General features: G+C 39.9%; 1 protein-coding gene across 1 annotated transcript in view; it reads right to left on the bottom strand.

The window, feature by feature from the left end:
* Positions 1 to 5,488: 5,488 nt before the first annotated feature.
* Positions 5,489 to 22,627, bottom strand: part of LOC149219385 (putative pre-mRNA-splicing factor ATP-dependent RNA helicase DEAH5) — a 31,350-nt gene continuing 14,211 nt past the window's right edge. Inside the window, exon 2 of the mRNA XM_089384360.1 lies at positions 5,489 to 6,393. Coding sequence (XP_089240486.1) covers positions 6,000 to 6,393 — 394 coding nt within the window. The 3' untranslated portion in view covers positions 5,489 to 5,999. The remainder of the gene's footprint in view (positions 6,394 to 22,627) is intronic.

Genomic DNA, 22,627 nt, shown 5'->3' with positions numbered 1-22,627 from the left:
GCACCAGAGTGTCAAGTGATGATTGCAAATGGAGGAACAATAAATTGCTCTGGAAAGTGCCATAATATCAAGCTATCCATGGGAGAATATGTATTGACTAGCCCAATGCTTTCCATTCCAATGGGAGGTGTTGATGTTGTACTAGGAGTCCAATGGCTACAATCCTTGGGTACAATAGCTTTTAATTTTCAAGAACTTTTCATCAAATTTTCTACGGAAGGAAAGGAAGTTGAATTAAGGGGTATTGCAGGGAAACCAGGAAAGATAATCAGCTCTAATGGTATGACAAAGCTTCTAAAAAAGGAGCAAAGAGGTGTAATTGCACAATTATGTTCGCTAGATGTTTCCACATTGGAATCATCTATTTCTCCAGATCTCCAAAAAGTCCTGGACAATCATTCCAAGGTATTTGAGACTCCCAAAGGTCTCCCACCTATGCGTGATCATGATCATGCTATTCATCTGATTCCAGGAAGTGTTCCTCCAAACATCAGGCCGTACAGATATCCCTATGTCCAAAAAAGTGAAATTGAACGTATGGTTGCAGAAATGCTAGAGGCTGGTATAATTCAACCGAGTCAAAGTTCTTTCTCTACTCCAGTAGTATTGGTGCACAAGAAGGATGGATCATGGCGCATGTGTCCGAATTATAGGGAGCTCAACAAGCTCACTATTAAAGATAAGTTCCCCATTCCTGTCATTGATGAATTGCATGGATCAATTTACTTCACCAAGTTGGATCTTCGTTCAGGATATCATCAAATCAGAATGAAGATTGAAGACATTCCGAAAACGGCATTTAGAACTCATGAGGGTCATTATGAATTTTTGGTCATGCCTTTTGGCCTTACCAATGCACCTTCAACATTTCAAGGTTTGATGAATTCAATTTTCAAACCATTCCTTAGAAAATTTGTGTTAGTATTTTTTGATGATATACTAATCTACAGCAAGTCTTGGAAGGATCATGTTGAACATGTTGACAGGGTGCTACAACTATTGGAGGAGAAACAATTATATGCAAAAAGATCCAAATGTTTCTTTGGAGTCCAGGAGGTGGAATATTTGGGTCATATTGTATCTCATGAAGGAGTTAAGGTAGACCCTAGCAAAATTAAAGCCATTAAGGAATGGAAAATCCCCACATCCATAAAGCATCTGCGAGGATTTCTTGGGTTGACAGGGTATTATCGCAAGTTTGTTAAGAATTATGGGAGAATAGCAGCACCTCTAACAACATTATTGAAGAAAGATGCATTTTCATGGACTCCGGAAGCAACAAAGGCCTTTGAACATCTTAAAGAGGCAATGTGCCAAGCACCGGTCTTAGCTACACCGGACTTCACAAAAACCTTTATTGTGGAATGTGATGCTTCAGGAAATGGAATTGGTGCTGTTCTAATGCAAGATGAAAGACCCATTGCTTTTGAAAGTCGTCCAATCAAGGGAAAGTTTTTAAGCAAAGCTATTTATGAGAAGGAAATGTTGGCAATACTCCATGCACTTAAGAAATGGCGACCCTACCTAATGGGAAGACACTTCAAGGTAAAAACGGATCATGATAGCCTTAAATACTTTTTAGAACAAAGATTATCCTCTGAAGAGCAACAAAAGTGGGTCACAAAGATGTTGGGTTATGACTTTGAAATCATCTACAAAAAAGGGAAGCAAAATGTGGTGGCAGATGCACTCTCAAGAAAGGATGAGGATGTGGAAGCATTGTTGTGCGCCATTTCTATTATCCAACCAGATTGGATAAACGAAGCAAGGGAGGAATGGAAGAATGACGAAGAAGTGTGGGCACTTATTCGAAAGCTACAACAAGATTCCAGTACGTTTGATACATTTAGCTGGAAAAATGATTCGTTATGGTACAAAGATCGCTTATACCTCTGTAAGAATTCCCAGCTAAAACAAAAGATTCTTATGGAATTGCACACTTCTCCCTTAGGAGGGCACTCAGGATTTTTAAAAACTTACCACAGGGTTAAGAAGGAATTTTTTTGGGATGGCCTTAAATCAGATATTCAAAAGTTTGTGGCAGAATGTTTGGTTTGCCAACAAAATAAAGTTGAAACAATTAAGACACCGGGTCTATTACAACCTTTATCCATTCCAAGCCAACGTTGGGAGGAGGTTTCAATGGATTTTATCACAGGTTTACCCAAGTCTGAGGGAAAGAGTGTCATCATGGTGGTAGTTGACAGACTTACCAAGTATGCACACTTTTGTGCATTATCACATCCATTTAAAGCCAGTACAGTTTCTACTGCATTTATGGAAACAATTCAAAAGCTACATGGAAACCCAAAGATTATTGTAAGTGACAGAGATCCCATTTTCACTGGAAATTTTTGGACAGAATTATTTTCTTGTCTTGGTACTCAGTTAGCTCATAGCTCATCTTATCATCCTCAATCTGATGGGCAAACTGAGATAGTAAACAAATGTTTGGAAGGATATCTTCGTTGCTTTGTATCTGATAAACAGACACAATGGGTCAAATGGTTGCCTCTGGCTGAATGGTGGTATAACACTTCCTTTCATACAGCAACAAAAATGACCCCATTTATGGCACTTTATGGGTATCAACCACCATCCATCACATCATATTTAAGAGAAAATTCTAAGGTTCAGGCAGTGGAACATCACATCGAACATCAACAACAAGTCCTCCAACTCTTAAAGGATAACCTCGTGTTGGCACAGAATAGAATGAAACAACAGGCAGATCAACATCGCAGTGAAAGAAGTTTTGATGTAGGTGATTGGGTATTCCTACGGCTACAACCATATAAGCAAATGTCCCTCAAGCAAGCTAAGAAGGATAATAAATTATCACCAAAGTATTATGGTCCGTACAAGGTGTTGCAAAAGATTGGTACTATGGCATACAAATTGGAGCTTCCTGCAGCTTCTCGATTGCACCCAGTTTTCCATGTTTCATGTTTAAAGAAGGTTATAGGCGACAAGCTCCCAGTTCAAACAATATGCCAGAACTTGACGAGGAAGGAAAAATTATATTGGAACCGAAAGCAGTCATAGAAACAAGAACTCGACAGCTACGAAATCGATCAATTTCAGAGTATCTTATCAAGTGGAAGAACTTATCCGCTGAAGATTCCACATGGGAGGATGAGAATTTTATGCAGAAGTATCCAGAACTACTCAAGCGTTGAGGACAACACTTTTTTGAAGGAGAGGGGCATGTTGGGTCCCTATAATACTAGTGATTACCCCATTACTATTGTAGTTATACCCCTTATTTATATTGTTGTGCCCCATTGCCCCCATTTGTTATTAATGTGCCCATAGAATCCCTCTATTGTTATTTTTGTGGCTTTATATTATTATTGTTAGGTCGGCTGGATTATATTGTGACTCCTTAGACTCCTATATATAGAAAGGAGGTTTTGTCATTTGTATCATCCAAGAATTGTTCATTTATGTAATGTAAAGGAGGTTGCCCCCTCGAAGAGGCTGAATTCTAAGGCATTGATCTATATTTTCTATCTTTTCTTGAGTTGGTTTCATAACACACATCTTGACATTTGGACATTAAATCTCAGCCATTGGACTCTAAGTTTAGAGATTCAATTTTTTCCAAGAAAACAAAACAAGGAAAAGGGATCTCATTCTTCACTTCACACTTGAGGAGATCATGAAGGAAGAGAAATTGCAGCACCAAAAGGAGGGCTCGAATTTCTAGGAAGAAGACTGAATTAAGCACACGATTTTCAAGGGGAGAGAGACAGAGAGACAGAGAGAGGCAGCACAGAAATCGAGGAACAGCAACTTGAATTTCGAGGAGAGGCAGCAGGCAAAAATTTTGAGGGATACTTAGCTGCTATCAAGCCCAAAAATCAAGGCACAAATTTCAGGGTTGCTGCTACAGGAAGCACAAATTTCGAGGTCTGCAGCTCCCTTACGGCACAAAAACGAGGCAAACAGACACCTTCAGGCACAAAAATCGAGGCAGGGTTTAGGGTTTAGGGTTAAGGGTGCAAATCATAATTTTTCTACAGTTAGTTTCAGGTTTGATCATTCAATCAGAGCAGAATTTTCAAGGTCTGCACAATCAGAGTGGCCCAGGGGTTTTTGAAGGTGTTGAATCCATTTATGTATTCAAAAATACAAATTAAATGACAGAACATTATGACATCACCAAGAATCATGTCACCAAATTCCAGTGAAAAGGGGGCAAAAGTCACCTCTTTAGACCACACCATTGTGGGAGAGACATGTTGGAAATGCTTAAAAAGTTCACGTTTTAGATTTCCTTTGGATGTTTTCAATTTTCTCATCCAAGTCAGATTTTCAATTTTGCATTCAGCCAAACTCAAAATGCCAAGTGATATTTGGACATAACCTATCCCATGGATAATGATGAACAAACTGTAAAATCACTCTAGCAAAATTCTCAAAATTATAATCATTGTGAGAATAGCGTAGACATTTTGTGACCCACTATTGGTTCTAGCTTTATTTCCTGTTATTCTAACTGTAGATCACAAAAGTGATTTTGCCAGGTTACAATTACTCTTTACCCTTAATAGACAGCTTAACATGAACATGAAGATCCACTTCCAGGTTCCTATTTCTCCAATTTGGCCTTTTCCCCTTTCACTCTTATCATCAGAAGAAGTGTGATTCATTCTGCCTTTGAGGTTTGAGTTTTCCTTCAAAGAGATTTTGGAAATTTGAATTTGGTTGAGTGCAAAATTTTGAAAAAATAAACACAATCTGACAATCTGATTTTGTATGAGAAAATTGAAAAGTATCCAAGAAATCTAGAAATTTAACTTTTAAGCACTTACAACTTGTCTCTCCACAATTCCAAGCAACCACCTTGCTGCTAGGAGCTCCAAAATGCTCCTCCAAGAACTAAAATTAGTTCCAAAACGTTGCTGCAAATTTTGTTCTCCAAGATGCTGCTACTCTCAGACCTTCACATGCACAATGGGATAATGAGTTAGCGCTTTTTGGAGAGGTGGATTAGTTTGAGAGTGATAATGGACCTACAAGGCTACAATTGTTAGGGTAAAAGAAAAGTGTGACTTCTACTTCATTCAGTGAGACGCTGATATAGGGAACAACTAGATGCCCCTGTAAGGGCCAGGGATACGTCCCTTGCGAAACACAAAAAAAATTGACTCTAGGGAAGCAGCTCTTCTTGTCAGGCTGGTAACTCATGTAATCAACAAACTACTTGGTATTAGCAATGCATATCAGTCATGCCAGCACTGTATCCATAGAATGTAATTAAAAAATGCTTGAATAAGCTATACAAGACTTATGAGTATTGTCAATCTCCCCGTTCTAATATTTGGATATAACATCATAATGCTTATAGATTTACTGTTTGGATATAATATAATCACGTAAGTCACTGTTTACAGCCCTGAGTAATGTAGCCTTTTTCCTGCTTTGTAAGAAAAAAAAGTCCCTGTTGTCATTGATAATAGCATAAGGCAGGGAAAAGTATACATTTCCTCAGAATTAATTGCACCTTCTGTTCTAGAGGGGATGGGTGCTCGTTCAATCAATACAATATATGGATATAGACTTGTAATATATGTAATGTCACTGTGCACATTGATCAGTGTGTCCCCAGTTCATAACCAGTTCCCAAGTCATGGTGAGTTTTCTCAATGAATAATGTGTTTCTAGCCCTGTGCTTCATGATCACAAAATAGCCGTTTATGCTGTTTCTACATGTCACAAAGCAATCTTAAATATAGACAGTTGAGTGATTATTCATTAAATCAATCTGTATACATTAACTCACATAATGGTTATAATACTCATATGTTAAATTTGTGCATTCTTTCAAATTGTTTGCTTTTGACATTTACAAGTTTTCTTTTGAATTGCTGCTTATGCTAATTTGAAGATCAAATTGTTTACAATGTTGGGAGTAAACATACCATTCAAGAAGCATGTATGTTAAAGACAAATTGTGCCTCCAAAAGAATACATATTTTATAAATAATACTCCTTCAGGCACGACGCTTGCTAAGACGCCATGAGTTGGGTTCATGATAACGGTCATAAAGAGGCTCAATGCGCTCCTGCCGCTTGCGCTTGCTTAGTTTTGTAGGATCAGCTACCTTGAAGAACCTTGGTGCCAATTCTACCAACCATTTTGGATCAACAACAGTTACTTCCCGCATGTACTCTTTGGTGGTCATTACAAGTTCATAATAGATCACCCAGTCAGGCTGTCTTTGGAACAGGGCACTACTAGGATGGATATAGACTGGTTGATTCTCAACAAGAGTTCGATATCCTTCCTGAGGATCCTTCCGAGCTGCATGAAAGAAGAATCCTGCGGCAATGGCCTTCCTAATCTTAGTAAAGTTCTTTCCAGCACTGATAACATCCAGCTTATACCTGCAAATAACAAATGCATAATAAGAACGTAGTATAATAAAAAAATAAAATACAAAATATATCATACTCATCTGTCCCTATTGCATATAAGATTCCTAGAAACCTTAAAAGCTATATACAATCATTTAACCACATTCTAATCAAAGATTTATAAATATTAAAAACCAAGATGATTGTGCTCTTTGTGCACGCGCCTGTGTGTAATATACATACATGCATAACTATCACTTTCATCATCCCCATTGGAGATAACTCATTGAGATAAAAACTTACCAGCTATATATTGTCCTTGAGACAAGGCTCTTTCTGAGCATCTCTATCTCCATGAAGAAGATTATAATGTTATTGTTAATGGAAGCTCCTGCCACTCAAAGTGGGGGCCATAACAAAGAACAATGGATGTTGGGTGAGATCACCTTAACAGGTCAACATGAGCACCATAACAAAGAACAGTGGATGTTGGGTGAGATCACCTTAACAGGTCAACATGAGCACCATAACAAAGAAAACTTAAACTTGTCTGGGATTGAAGAACTAGGTGTCTCTTTCCCTCATCTTTGAGCAAGGAATTCACCTCATTACAGTACATAACACAGATCTATGAGGCTTCACCCAAACTGTTTGGCATTTTGAATGTGGCTTTGTTTTTTACATGTTAGAGATAAATTTTCAAGATAAATATCCTCTTATTTTGTAACTGAAAATGGACACAATGTTCCAAAATAAAATGCAAGAGCCTGATATCCTAAGGTTGTGTATTTGCGGCAGCTACAGGCTTGTTTCATTTTTGGCATTTGAACTGCTTGTTAAAGGACTAAAGAAAATCTCCCTCACTTGCATAATATTTATTCATGTAGAGGTCTGTGTGTATGTCTCTTGTGGGCCTGTATTCACTTAAGTGATAAATCTGAGTTTTGCATCAGTGCTCTGTTTCCACCTCATTTAATTAGCTGAGACAAGCATAATATGGTTTGGTTTGCAATTGGACTAGAGCATCCCTTCATATGAAATATTCATCATAATGTTGAGCACTTTTAAAGAAAGATCCATATTATCTTACTCAAGGACCAATCTAGGCTAGTTGAAGCTTTGTGCCTTGACTGCCGATATTTATCTTTTAAGAAACTCCCCTCAAATCACTGAGATAATATACCAAAGCTGGAGTTTGGCTGCAGGTTAATGGCTATTAATGAATGTGCACCTGTGAAGTCAGATGTTGGTGAAATCATTCCATAAATGTTGGCTAAGAACATAATCCTCAGAAAAATTACATCCTGAAACAATACTTTGTTGTTGACCTGCCCAGAGTAACATTTATCTCTTTCACCTTCAGTGAGCTTGCTACTTAAAGGTAAAAAATTTCATTTGCCTCAGATATTGTTGTGGGTATATAAATTTCATGTCATTTGAGGAACTCCAATCTTAGAATGTAAAGGAGTGTTTGTATCTTGTAGCTGACAGCATAACACTTTAGTGTTTTCAACCAACGCTAAGCTTAAATGTTGGTTAACATTTATCCTTCAGAAGTTAAACTAGTTTAATAGACTCAAGTTTATTTAATATCTAGATCAACCTGGCCACCTGACACAAAGTTTGAACACTCAGAGTTGAAATCAGCCTCTCATTAGAGTATTGCCAAGTGTTCTAACTGTTGAACTTAGAAGAGAATCTAGCGAACATATTGCTGAAGTGAATGATCCCTATAAGTGAAACAGGGCACTATGTTTGTATTTATCCATACAGATATAAAGATAATATTTCATGTTAGTTCTTGTCTCAAGTTATCATGTAGGGAGGCCCCCATAGCGGGATTCAATTCACCTCAAAGAGCATGAAAATAAACCGAGGGTACAGTGGTTCATCTTCTAATTTGCCTTTTGATTTGTCTAGAGTATCAACCCTGCATTTCCAGCATTGCAAATCTAGTGGTAACATTTTTGCGCCGTTGTCGGGGAACAAATGTTGGTTTCCCAAAAATACGGAAGAGTGAGCTTCCACAAGTTTGATGTCATCTGATTCTGATTTTGTAACACTCATCTGGTGAATCCTCAAGAGGGAGCTTCCTGCCATAGATAGAATACTCTAAGTTCCACTCAGAAACTAGTTTAGAGATTTAGTGACCTGGAAAGGGTATATAGGGGGAAATTAAGAAGAGAATCCCAAGCCTCCTTGGACAGGACCCTTGAAGTAGTCCAGGACATTAGATTATTATGAGACTTCAGGGCTACCTGTTCACCAAAGAGTCATGGCAACCCCCCGTGGGTTAAAAATGTTTACAAGGCCTTGGATGTCACAAGCATCTGAAAAGCCCCACATGCCATGCCTGATAAATACCAAAAATGGCTTCCGAAATTCACTAGCAACAAGGTAATTACTGCCAAAAAGCATCTTGCTAAATTTTATGATTTCGTAGGAGAGGCGTGTGTAATAGGGACATGAGGATGTTGTTATGAAGCTATTCACTTTGTCCTTAGAAGAAGCTAAAGTATAGTTTCGTGGTTTGCCTAATAATTGTTAAATCTCCTAATACCAACCCAGATTTATTTTCTCACGGCAATTAGTTGTTCCCAACAATTTAGTTAATTAACAAATAAATCATGAATTACCGAAAAATAAAATCACTGGTATTTTAACATCTAGAAATATATGCAACAGAAATAAATAGGAGAGATCAATCACATGTTGCAATAGAAATAATTCACCCACAACAATTCTCCATCATTAATTAATGCGGAAAATTAGGGTTTCAACCCACAGAGAATTTATAAAGAAAAATATAATGATTGGAACCTGCAACTCGACCCCATTGGAATAATTCAACCAAAGGAAAACTGGCCAACTAGAAATCAACCTCTGAAGAAATTCAACCCGAAGAAAATCGGCCCACTTCTCACCAGAAAATCAGCCTCTGCACCTAGATCTCACTCGTCCTCTGTGCACTAACATCTCAGCCCTGGTAAATCAATGATCTGATACTGAGATCTAAGACAATTATTAAGGTATTACAAACTCATGTGCATGGATATGCCTATGTTACTTTGTGCAATGAATCGATAAGATTGTGAAATACATAGACAATGAAGCAATTAAAGAACATAATAGACAAACACACATAAACACAACAAGTTTAACAAGGAGTTCAACCAACACTCCTGGGCTACGTCTCCTGGTCCAGCCTTCAGTGGCGACCTCTCTATTATGTCTTCAAAACAGATTTTTACAAAAGTCTGAGCTCAATTTGAGTCTCAACACACAACAGTGACAACAGCAAGAGTTTTGCTTGAACCCCTCAAGCCTCTCTGAGTACACAGACTCTCTCTATCACTCTTTGTCTCTGTCTTTGCTTTGTCTCAGCACTGCCTGTCTATTTTCTGTCAATTTGTGGCTTTAAAGCCAATCGGCGCTGCCTGTTCGTTTCCTCTTCTCGGGCTCTCTGGCTTCCCGACCTCTGTCCACTCAGATCCCCCTCTGAGCGTTAGCAATCATTGCTAAACGCTTTCAGGGATGGTGGCCACCTGTTCTGTAACGAAATGGGTCATCGGGCCTTTGAAATCCCAAAATTGGTCGTTTTCTGTTTACACAAAGAAACGCTGCAAAACACAAGAAAATCTGCCAAATCACTGTTCATCGGATTTGAAATATTATGAATCCGCCTTATAACTCCTATCAGGTCCGCCTTTATAGCGCTTATTGCATCTCCACCGTTGATCTAGGACGTCTGGATCCAATGGTTGTGGTTCATTTCGGTCGGCCTTCCGTACAGGGGTTAAACGCCCGATAAGGGTGGTTTTCTCTCTCCTCAGCCTGGACACGTGGTAGCCAATGTATGGGATCGGGCGGAGCCCGGCTCAAACCATTTACCGCCTTTGGCTCTCCCGAAATCCTGCCTATTTTGTGATTTCCCGAAATCCTCCCTCCCTCGTTTTTTGGTTTGTTATTATTATACCATATCCTAATAATTTTAACTGATAGTTAATATTATTACTTGTATTGTTATATAATAATATTTTAATTTAACAATTAGATATACGATTAATTATTTCTGGATATTTAAAATATTTTTATTCTTTCCTTCTCTTGACTTATTCTGATATTATTTTTAATACCTTTTATAACTAACTATTACCTGAATAAATATTAATTTATTATTTTTATATATATGTTTATAAATAATATTTTTGTAAAGTAGTTAAAACCTTTAGGTAAATTCATCTGGATAATTTAATAAATTGTTCAAACCTCTAGGATAATTAGATAAACAATTATTTTTATTTATATATTTAAAATATGATTCTAACACTTGACTTTCATATTTTATATATTTATAACTAACTAATAACTTAATAATCATTTAAAATATTACTTTCTATATATATATAGATAAATTCATATGTCCCTTTGACTTTTAATTTATTGATAATATAACTAACTTCCTATTTAATAAATTAAATTAACTTATTTTTATGCCCCTGGTCCTAGTCCATCTAACTGTTCCCCAGTCAAATTTAGCCGTTAGTCAATATAGCCGTTGCCTGGTCATGAATTATAGTTGTTGGAGGTCTGCTCTGTCTATTTAACATGCATAGCTTGATCTGTTTCTTCAACTTGTCCTGACGATGAACCACACTGGTTGGTTTGAAACGCATCAACAAATGAAATATCATGTGATTTACGCCAAAAAATCTCTCATAAACTTGATATGGATCACGGAAGCCTCAATTCAACACCCTAATTGCTTTGTGTTAAATTGGAAACTAGGGCCAAACTCCATGTAGGTCATGTTATTTATGGTAGCCGATATTTTTCTTGGATCCCTCTCATCGAGAGGTGTAGGATTGATCTAAAGAGCATCCAATTTCAATAAGTATTCATGGAGTTATGAATTTATTTGTGTTATAAGACAATTCGTCAAGGTCGGCCAGCAACTAAATAACACACACATGTGCTCAACGTTTTAGCATAAGAAGAGGTGGCTTGCTAGTCATTTGTACACACTCTTCTTGTGATCTCTTCCTCTCCACTTGTCTTTGGGTTTTGGTGGGAGGATAGATCCTAAGAGTTATGTTGCCCTAAGAAGAGTTGCCCTAGATGCTGCCATGGGGAAGAAGGATCTACGCGGCTCCTAGAAGATGATACCCTAGCTCTATGTGCCCTAGATCTAGGACATTGTCATGGTGAAGCTGCCTAAGACAAAGTCATGTTGAAGCTGCCCAAGTGACAAGCATATTTGGAGGATTGTTCAAGGACTGTTGAGAGGAGTTTAGGGCTGCCCAAGTGCCCTAACCAGAACAGTTAGGAACATCAAAGTGACAAGCATATTTGGAGGGTTGTTCGAGGACTATCGAGAGGAGTTTAGTGCTGCCCAAGTGCCCTAACCAAAACAATTAGGAACAGCAAAGTGACAAGCATATTTGGAGGGTTGTTCGAGGACTGTTGAGAGGAATTTAGGGTTGCCCAAGTGCCCTAACCAGAACAGTTAGGAACAGCAAAGTGACAAGCATATTTGGAGGGTTGTTCGAGGACTATTGAGAGGAGTTTAGGGTTGCCCAAGTGCCCTAACCAAAACAGTTAGGAATAGCAAAGTGACAAGCAGATTTGGAGCAGTGTTAGAGGTGCGTTGGGTCAAGGATATTGACCAGATTTGGATCAGATTCGGAGCAGCCCGTGGGAGCCACATGTTGGGTTAACATGGAGTGTTGAATACCCCAAAGGAGTGCAGCATGATGTGATGGATGCAGAAGTATGGTATATTGCAGCAGCATGTTGTAGTAAGGTGCATGGAACAACATGTTTAGATGCAACAGTTGGGCAGCAGCAAGCAATACATGGGACAACTGCAAGCATGGTGAAGCATGGACAGCAGCAAGAAGCTTGGGGCAGCTGCAAGCATGGTGAAGCATGGACAGCAGCAAGAAGCATGGTAAAGCATGGAAAGCAGCAAGCACAGTGCTGCAAGTACATTGGGACAGCAGTATAGTACTTAGTGCAGCAAGGAAACAAAGCAGCAATGGTGCAACAAGCACATGGGTGATAGCATGGTGCAGCCGTGGCACTAGGTACAGCAGTGCTAAACACTTGGACAACAGCAGCATGAGGTTCAGCATTGTGATGATGGGTGCAGCATGGTGCAGAACAGCGAGGTGCAGCATGATGACGAGATGTAGCACAATGATAGGTGAAGGAGTCACCTTAGAGAATCAGTTGAAGCAGCATGTCTTCAACTGATCTCACGTATCATCTTCCTAGAGATGATCTATGCTCTTATCTATATAAGTCAAAGTGTTGACTTCTGTTGTAAATGTACTATCTATCTCTCTCTCTCTGTTGAACTATTAAAGAACATATAAGAAGAATTGATCAAAGGTTTCCCCACATTGGGGTTTGTCCCTGGCTAGCGCCACATTTTGTGTCCTCTTGTCTTGGCTTGTCTTCTGCGATTTATATTTATGTTCTATTTACAGTTTACTTTAACGCTGAAGTGATTGCTAATCTGGAAAAGATATTGAGCTAGCTATGAAAATTGAAATAAATTGCTCTAGCATATAACATACCTAAAATTAACATGGTATCAGAGCTAAGGTGAAGACAAAGCCCAAGCAAGAGTGAAAGAGCAATCACCGAAGACATTTGGGTAAGTACAAAAAATCAATGGATTCCTCATCCCTCTTCTAATTCACCAAGGGTGAAGTCGAAGCAGAGAACATTATCAAAATGGTGCAGCGGAAGCTTATGATGGCCTACCTAAAGATCACTTCATTGGGAAGTCCGAATCTAAGGGTGGAAAGAAAGGCAGATGACTTGTTCGGCCATTATGCGAAGGAGTGTCCGAATGGCAGGGACACATCACTTGATGATGATAACAATCATTCCAGGGACATCTTCAATGATCAGAGGAATGACAAGTAATGCAAGTCATCAAGGAAATGGCCGACTCTTCAAAGCAAGCAAGGAACCCCAGGTATGGAGAATCAAATGTTGTTTCTGATAGGATAAAGTTATCTTGTATTAGCCCTCTCCTTCAGATTTTGCAGGAATCTAGCTTATTGATTATAGTGCTTCAAGGCACTTCATCGGATAGAAGGGTGCTCACTCGAATTTGGTAAGAGATGGAAACAGTGGTGGGATTATACTTGGAGCCAATGCCACCTATCCTAGAAAGGGTGTAGGAAATATTACCCCTCAACTAAATGAGGGCAACTCAATTCATTTACAGAACCTCTTTTATGTACCTAATCGCAAGAAAAACTAGGTGTCCATTAAGGTAATGGAAGTCAAAGGTTTCAGGGTGGCATTCATCGATGAAAAGGTACGTATTTGAAAATAGAATTTTCAAATATGCTTTTTGAGTTCAGGGTTGGCGTTTGTATCAAGTTGCAGGATGGTCCATTGGGGACCATGTCAGTTGTCACATCTCATCTATAGCACCAGAGGTCTACTTATTATGGGGCGCTACCCGATGTGAGTCAGATGGTGACAGGGATGCCTGAATTCAAAAGGAGCATGAAGGTACATGTTTGAGATGTACCGAAGGAAAATCTTACAAGGGGACCATTCCCCTCATATAGCAGGTCCATAGGTTTGGAACAACTCGAGGGGTTTGAGATTCATGATCAGGAATCTCATGTATGCAGGTGGAAGAAAGCCCTTTGTGGCTTGAAGCAAAACACCTCGAGCATAGTATGAGAGGATTGATAGCTATCTGATGAAGCTGAGATTCACTAGGAGTGAAGTCGATCCAAACCTTTGCTTGAAGGTTGTGGATGATAGACCTCTCATACCGGCACCTTCTGAGGGTGACCTCTTTCTGACAGGTGCAAACCCTCTCATTTGCAGAAGCAAGAGGGAGTTCGAATCCAGATTTGGAATGGTAAATTGCAAGCCCGTGACTACCCCGATGGAGCTTAATTTTCAGAAGTTATGCAGTAGTAATGTCGGACCAGATTTGGGTAATGCCTTTGAGTTTCATAAACTCATTCGCATTGATGTTCTTGGTGAACTTCCGTCCGGACATATGTTTCGCAATTAGCATGATGAGCTCACATATGGTTGAGCCTCGCTGGATTGGTGCCAAGAATCTTCTGAGATATCTTCGAGGCACAATCTCTCATGGATTAAGATACACTGCCAGAAATGTGAAGCTGCGTGATTATTTGAATGTTGACTGGGTAGGCAGTGTGGAGGATCACAAAAGCACTTTTGAGTGCTAGTTCTCTTTGGATTCTGCTTCGACATCATGGATCAGCAGGAAGCAGAAGTCGGTTGCTATAAGCACCGTCGAGACCGAATACATAGCTACGTGAATGATCTCGTGTGAAGCTGCCTAGTTGTGGAAGCTCTTTAGTGAGCTGTTTGTACACATGATAAATACCATTGTGATTCTTTGTGACAACCATGGGGGATTCGATCGCTGAGGAATCCCGTATTCGATGATTGCTCCAGCAAATAGACATCAGATACTACCTTATCTGGGATATGGTAAGTCAATGAGCGAGGACGCTCCATCACATTGAGACTGATGTACATGTCACAGACATTGTGTCAAAGCCTCGAGGAAAGGTCAAATTTGTGACTTTCCAGAACGACTTGGAGTTGTTGAAAGACCTTCGTATAAGGGTCCTGCATGTTGCACGCATTGAGCTCTGGGGGTACTTACTGGAGCAACACATGACCATAGGGCGACTCACCCTCCCCTAATGGTGCGCTGTGTACAGGTTGAATAGCTCAGCCTTCCCCTATGATACCCCGAGGCGACTTTGGGATAGGATGATTCGTTCTCCTATGAGCCACGATGATTTGTTCTCCTGTGAACTAGGATGATTAGTTCTCCTGTGGGACAGGATGATTAGTTCTCCTATGGGACAGGATGATTAGTTCTCATGTCGAGGCATCCTACCCATGCAGTCTGGGACTCATGGGAAGTACCTCTCATCTGATCAATGAGCAGGGAAATGGGGTTAGGGACCATAGTAGTACTATCGATGGACGCATCGTTATGTCTACTGTACTCCCTATGCTAGGATGACCTCCAACTGATCTGGGATTAGTATGAGTGGTTTGAGACACTCTCTTGTGATATTGATCTAGGATCAATAAAACTGACTTCGGGTCGGTAAAAGTGATATGACACACTCTCTGCATATGGAACTGACTTCAGGTCAGTAGAGAATGGTATGAGACATTCTCGATCAATTCTTCTTCTTCATGGTTCAGCAGACCAGACCAGAGCAGAACTGAGCAGAGCAAAGCTCAGCAGACGAGAGCAATGTAGGGCACTATTGGCAGAGATAGTACAATCAGACATATGGATCAGCGGATGGAGTTCTCCCTAGTTGAGAGGAAGTGTTAAAATTGGCAACTCATCTTATTTATGGCAGCTGATATTTTTCCTGGATCCCTCTCATCGAGAGGTGTAAAATTGATCTAAAGATCATCCAATTCCGATAAATATTCATGGAGTTATGAATTTATTTGTGTTATAAGACAATTCATCAAGGTCGACCAGCGACTAAATAACACCCACATGTGCTCAACGTTTTAGTATAAAAAGAGGTGGCTTGCTAATCATTTGTACACACTCTTCTTGTGATTTCTTCCTCTCCACTTGTCTTTGGGTTTTGGTGGGAGAATAGATCCTAAGAGATATGTTGCCCTAAAATGTTGCCATGGGGAAGAAGGATCTACGCAGCTCCTAGAAGATGATGCCCTAGCTCTATGTGCCCTAGATCTAGGACGTTGTCATGGTGAAGCTGCCTAAGACAAAGTCATGTTGAAGCTACCCAAGTGACAAGCATATTTGGAGGGTTGTTCGAGGACTGTTGAGAGGAGTTTAGGGCTGCCCAAGTGCCCTAACCAAAACGGTTAGGAACAGCAAAGTGACAAGCATATTTGGAGGGTTGTTCGAGGACTGTTGAGAGGAGTTTAGGCCTGCCCAAGTGCCCTAACCAGAACAGTTAGGAATAGCAAAGTGACAAGCATATTTGAAGGGTTGTTCGAGGACTGTTTAGAGGAGTTTAGGGCTGCCCAAGTGCCCTAACCAAAACAGTTAGGAACAGCAAAGTGACAAGCAAATTTGGAGCAGTGTTAGGAATGCGTTGGGTCAAGGATATTGACCAAATTTGGATCAGATTTGGAGCAACCTGTGGGAGCCACATGTTAGGTTAACATGGAGTGTTGAATACCCCAATGGAGTGCAGCATGATGTGATGGATGCAGCAGTATGGTATATTGCAGCAACATAGCGAGTAAGGTGCATGGAACAACATGTTTAGATGCAACAATTGGACAGTAGTAAGCAATACATGGGACAGCTGCAAGCATGGTGACACATGAGACAGCTGCAAGCATAGTGAAACATGGGACAGCTGCAAGCATGGTGAAGCATGGACAGCAACAAGAAGCTTGGGACAGCTACAAGCATGGTGAAGCATGGATAGTAGCAACATGGTAAAGCATGGATAGCAACAAGCACTGGTGCAGGAAGGACACAAAGCAACAATGGTGCAGCAAGCACATGGGTGACAGCATGGTGCAGTCGTGGCACTAGGTACAGCAGTGCTAAACACTGGGACAACAATAGCATGAGGTCCAACATTGTGATGATGGGTGCAGCATGGTGCAACACAGTGAGGTGCAACATGATGACGAGATGTAGCACAATGATAGGTGAAGGAGTCACCTTAGAGAATCAATTGAAGCAGCATGTCTTCAACTGATCTCACGTATCATCTTCCTAGAGATGATCTATGCTCTTATCTAGATAAGTCAAAGTGTTTACTTCTGTTGTAAATGTATTCTCTCTCTCTCTCTCTCTCTCTCTCTCTCTCTCTCTGTGTGTGCTGAACTATTGAAGAACATATAAGAAGAATTGATCAAGGGTTTCCCACATTGGGGTTTGTCCCTGGCTAGCGCCACATCCTGTGTCCTCTTGTCTTGGCTTGTCTTCTGCGATTTATATTTATGTTCTATCTGCAGTTTACTTTAATGCTGATGTGATTGCTAATCTGGAAAAGATATTGAGCTAACTGTGAAAATTGAAATAAATTGCTCTAGCATAGAACATACCTAAAATTAACATGGTATCAGAGTTGAGGTGAAGACAAAGTCCAAGCAAGAGTGAAAGACCAATCATCGAAGACATTTGGGATTTTACACGAACCTAGCACCAGGTATTTAATTTCGAGCGATTAATTACTGAACAAATACACGACTAAGTTCCTAACAAAAATATTAAGTGGACGCAAAATTACACGATCTAATCACAAGACACTGATTTTTGCCCAAAAAATTAGTTCTTCATTAATAAAAACTCAAAACTTACTTGGAACCTTGTCCCAGGATAATGGCCCAACTGAGAAATTACAAATTACAATATGCCAATTCTAATCTAGCAGATTTGCACTCTCTTGCAGATCTTGATCTCCCACCCCTCTACACTCTCTCGAACACAGCAAATGCTCACTGAGATGTTGCTCTCAACCATGTGCTATTGTTATGTGTCTTTTCCTCACCTTGGCATTGCTTTTATAATTTTACATTGAGCCAAAACCCTAACCCTAACCCTAACCTCAAAGTGATTGACGACCAAGATTAAATCTCACCTCACTTGAGATCGATGGCTAAGATTGAAACCTATTCACTAAAGTAATTTATTTTACTTTTTCCTAAGTTCTATTTTAGCTCAATAAGCCAACACATTACTATGTGCTTTTCCTAAGTTAAACTTAGGCTAAGTTACATCAGCAATTTGCTCAACCTAGAGCAAGTGTTCTAAGGCAATGTGGGTGACTTCTACACACCTAGACATAAGGCCTGTTCAAAAGTACCTACCCAAGCCACAAACTTCAACACTCTCTCTTAGCAAGGGAGATACTTCTAGAAGAACCTCCTCCACCTGGATTTGTCTCCAAGCCCATCTCAGTACTTGTAGCTACTCCCTCTGACCCTAAAGCATGTCCTGCTACCTGACCTGAAACCTAAGCTAAGAACCTATCACACCAGCCATGCTTTGAAGAGTCCCATCGCACTCTTGAGCATCTATCAATGCCATATCATACCAATTGAATCTCCTAGAAATTCCTGAAGAATCATTCTTCCTAGTCACTTGTCCCCTCTCAATAACTAACATTGATCCTGTATCCAAGATCACCTCGGATACACCCATAGGTTGTCCTAGCAACCTATATGACTACCCTTGTCTGATGCCAAGCACTATTGTTGCATCCAAGGTCGTTACCTCTGAACATAGAAGCACTTGTCCATCTCAGAACAAAACTCCATATCCATCATCCTCCAAGGTTGATACTGAGAGCAAGTGTACCATCAACCTTCGAAAAAATACCATCCCTGTCACCTCCAGAAATCCTCCTGAATCTAGCTAGAATCTAACACATCCAACCCCCTTTACTACATGCATGGTGCTAGCTCCACAACTCACATGGTAGTTTGAGCCTGTCTCTAAAATACTGCGGAACATTGACCTCATCCTCGCCATGTGACTAGATGCTCTATTGTCCACTAGCTATAACCCACTATCCACATACATAGCAATACAGTGGCCCAAAATACAAGGGAAAAGAGAAAACCCTTTCTCAAATTTCTTCGCAAAGTCATCAATCTCAGTTGATGCCATTGCAGCTACTTGTCTCTTTTTCCTTCTTTTTTTGTATGGACATTGGCTCACATAGTGACCAGTCTTCTAAGATGCAAAGCATTTCACTTTGCTCATGTCCTTCACAGAAGCAAATCCCCCACTTCCCCTTAATTTACCTTTGCCCTTTGGAAAGTCTCCTTGGCCTGCATTTTTGGAACGTCTCCTTGTCTCTTCATGTATGAAATCATCCCACAATCTATCCCAACTGGGCAGATTTTCCCATGCAACAATCCCATCAACAAAGACATCCCATTTCGTAGGAAAACCACTCAACGCTAATCTAACCAACTCTTCACTATCAATAGCTTCCCCCATTGCCGCCAACTCATCTCTAATCTAAGTGATCTTGGTCAAGTATGATGCAATTGTGTCAATTTCAAACATTCAGGTATTTCTCAGTGTCTCTTTCAACACCATCTTTCTGTTTTGGTTTGTACTCTAGTATAACTTGGTTACGAATGCCCGCATCTCAAAGGCATTCTTCTTCTCTATCACATATGGTATAATATGGTCTTTAATGAAATCCAAGATTGTTCTCTTGGCCTTCACATTCCTTTTATTAAACTCGACCAACTGAGTAACATATGTAGGAATAGTGACAACCTTCTCTACAATATTTCACAACTCCTACTCCTCAAACAATAGAACAATTCTCTCCTTCCATTGGTTGAAGTTTCTTACCCCATCCAATCTATCCTCATAACGCAACCCAGTAGCCATCACTAACTCAGCAAACCAACAATAACTTTGTTATCACTTTTTCCTTTGCAGCCAATTACCTTGTTACGCAAATCCTACACCCCTCAACAATTGACATGAATTGGGTTTTCAGCCCCTGCGGCAACTTAGCTCTGATCTACCTCGCACCAACCTATTGTTTTGAACTCTCAGGCTCCAGCGCCGTGCTCCACCCGTATACCAATTCTCTATTTGCGATCATGGCCTATGCGCCCTCACACGCATCTATTGTCGACCTCTACAGTGATTAGATCTTTCAGCAGACGACCAATTTGTTGTTGGTTACAACCACACAGGCATTATCAATTGTCCCAATTGTTATGCTTCCACGTCAAACTGTTATCACCTGTACTCATGCACCTTGTCGGTACGTTGACCTCTAGTGTTTGTAGGCTATTGTTCCCTGATGATTGTGCAACCCTGGCAACAACTTTCGCTACCAACCCACTGTTGAACACACCGCCTCTCAGCCTAGCTTCGTATTCAGCGGTCTCAGCCGACAACCTCTGGAGCGACCAGGTCCAATGTCAAATTGCCCCGATTTGCAACCACCTCCATGTATTGCCTTCTCTTTTGTTCGGTTGCTACCCTTACCAATCAACTTGGCCTGACATGCGTAGCAGGCTTGCTCTGATGACGGGCTCATCCCATCCCATGTTGGTCTTTGGGCTATCGACTCTAGCCGGCCGTTGGGTGGCTCAGGCATGTCAGCCACCCACGACCCTTTTTTTTTGTTTTTTATTTAGAAAACTAAAACTAAATAAATTCGTGTCCACTAAAAACAATTTCGGCTTACATGAAAAAAAATTGCTCTCAGTCACTTACAACAAACAAAACAAAACAAAAAATCATACAATCCCAACCAAACCTGGCTCCAGCAATCTAGTACGAACCCGACACCTATAATTTTGAGATCAATTCACAATTGAAGCTCTGATACCATGTTATATTTTACACGAACCTAGCACCCGGTATTTAATTCCAAGCAATTAATTACTAAACAACTACACAACTAAGTTCCTAACAAAAAAATTAAGTAGAAGCAAAATTACACAATCTAAATCACAACGAGACAAATTTTTGCCCAACAAATCAATTCTCCATTAATAAAAACTCGGAACTTACTTGGGCTCACGTCTTGGGATAATGGCCCAAATGAGAAATTACAAATTATGTCAGATATTATCCAGCAGATCTGGATCTCCAGCCCCTATGCACTCTCTCGAAACTAGCACATGCTCACTGAGATGTCGTTCTCAACCTCACGATGTTATTATTTGTCTTCTCCTCACCTTAGCCTTGCTTTTATAACTTTACATTAAGCCAAAAGCCTAACCCTAACCCTAACCTTAACCCTAATCTCAAAGTGATTGAACGCTAAAATTAGATTTCGCCTCACTTGAGATCAATGGCTAAGATTAAACATATTCACTAAGGTGAATTACTTTACTTTTCCTACATTTTATTTTAGCTCAATAAGCCAACATATTAATAGGTGTTTTTCCTAAGTTAAACTTAGGCTAAGTTACATCAACAACTTGCTCAACCTAGAGCACATATTCTAAGGCGATTTGAGTGACTTTTGCACGCCTAGACACAAGGCATGTGCAGAAGTACCCGCCTGAGCTACAAACTTCAACAATTGGTTGTAGGCATAATTGGACTAGGATTGATTGGAGGTACTCTTCTGGACCAGCTTAGGGATCGAGTAATTGTGCTTGAGGAGGAATTTAACATTGATTTGCACATAATGGGCATTATTAGTTTTAAACCAATGGTTCTGAGTGATCTGGGCATATACCTGCAAACATGTTGGGAGGTTTGTGTAATGTCCTCTCCTAATTGATTGGCTAAGGACAAATACTTGTAGGCTATAGTCTTGATAAAGGAGTAAAACCTAAATTTTGCAATGTTGGGGCAACATTGTGTAAATGTTGGGTCGATTGGGGCAAAAAACTCAAAATTGGGGGTTACATCCACAATCCCTCACATCTAGAAGCCCATGAAGAAATCCATAAATAGAGGAGAGTTGGAATCAAATGATCGTCATCGACTTGGATCAAATACATATGTTTTCTTGAGTTGTGGCTTTGAGGGTTTTAAGACCCCTTTTCCTCTACTAATTTCCATGGTGAAAGACTCCACCCTAGTTAGTAAAATTCTCATTTACCTTTTGTTCAAATCTAGAAATCTTGGGATTCATCTATCTGGAAAAACAACAAGAATTCATGGCATTTCTGAGGTAGAATTTGTGGTGTCCTTAAGTCAAAAATTCGTTGGCATCTGTTGAAGTTTGGGCAGCTTCGGGATGAATTTCTCCAAAGGGGAAACCCCACTGCCCTAAAGGAAGGCCCATATTACCCCAAAGAAGAATTCGAATTGGATAAAGGAAAATATTATTATTAATTAATATGGCAAATCAATTTGGGGCAAGCTCTCATTAAACCACATGGAAAAATATATTTAATATTATTATGAGCAAAATTTAAATTTGTGGTTTCTCCCTCCAAATATGTCAAGTCGAAATGTCTCCCTTTAGCACCCATTCGATTCTAAGGAAGGCTGTAAAAGAAGTTCAATACTTCTCTCCAAAGTGGAATTTGAATCTCTCACTTTAAAAAGGCTCGTATATCTCTATATTTTTGTATGACTATGAGGATCGTATTTTTCATATGTATTTGAGGTTCATATATCTGCCTTGACATTCGTTACAATGACTCGCATTTGTATGTGGCTCGAATATAGTGTCATCACATATGTCTGTCACATGCAATACACAGTGGCATCGCATCCCTAATTGGCATTGCATCTCAGTAACATTGCATTTCTAATTGACATCGCATCTCT

The sequence above is a fragment of the Pinus tabuliformis genome, chromosome Q (genome assembly GCF_031772625.1).
Source record: "Pinus tabuliformis cultivar Carrire ecotype Pingquan chromosome Q, CPIR1, whole genome shotgun sequence".
In the NCBI taxonomy this organism is placed as follows: Eukaryota; Viridiplantae; Streptophyta; class Pinopsida; order Pinales; family Pinaceae; genus Pinus; species Pinus tabuliformis.
Note: the sequence above shows the minus strand (reverse complement) of the source record. Positions and strands in the feature narration are given on the sequence as shown.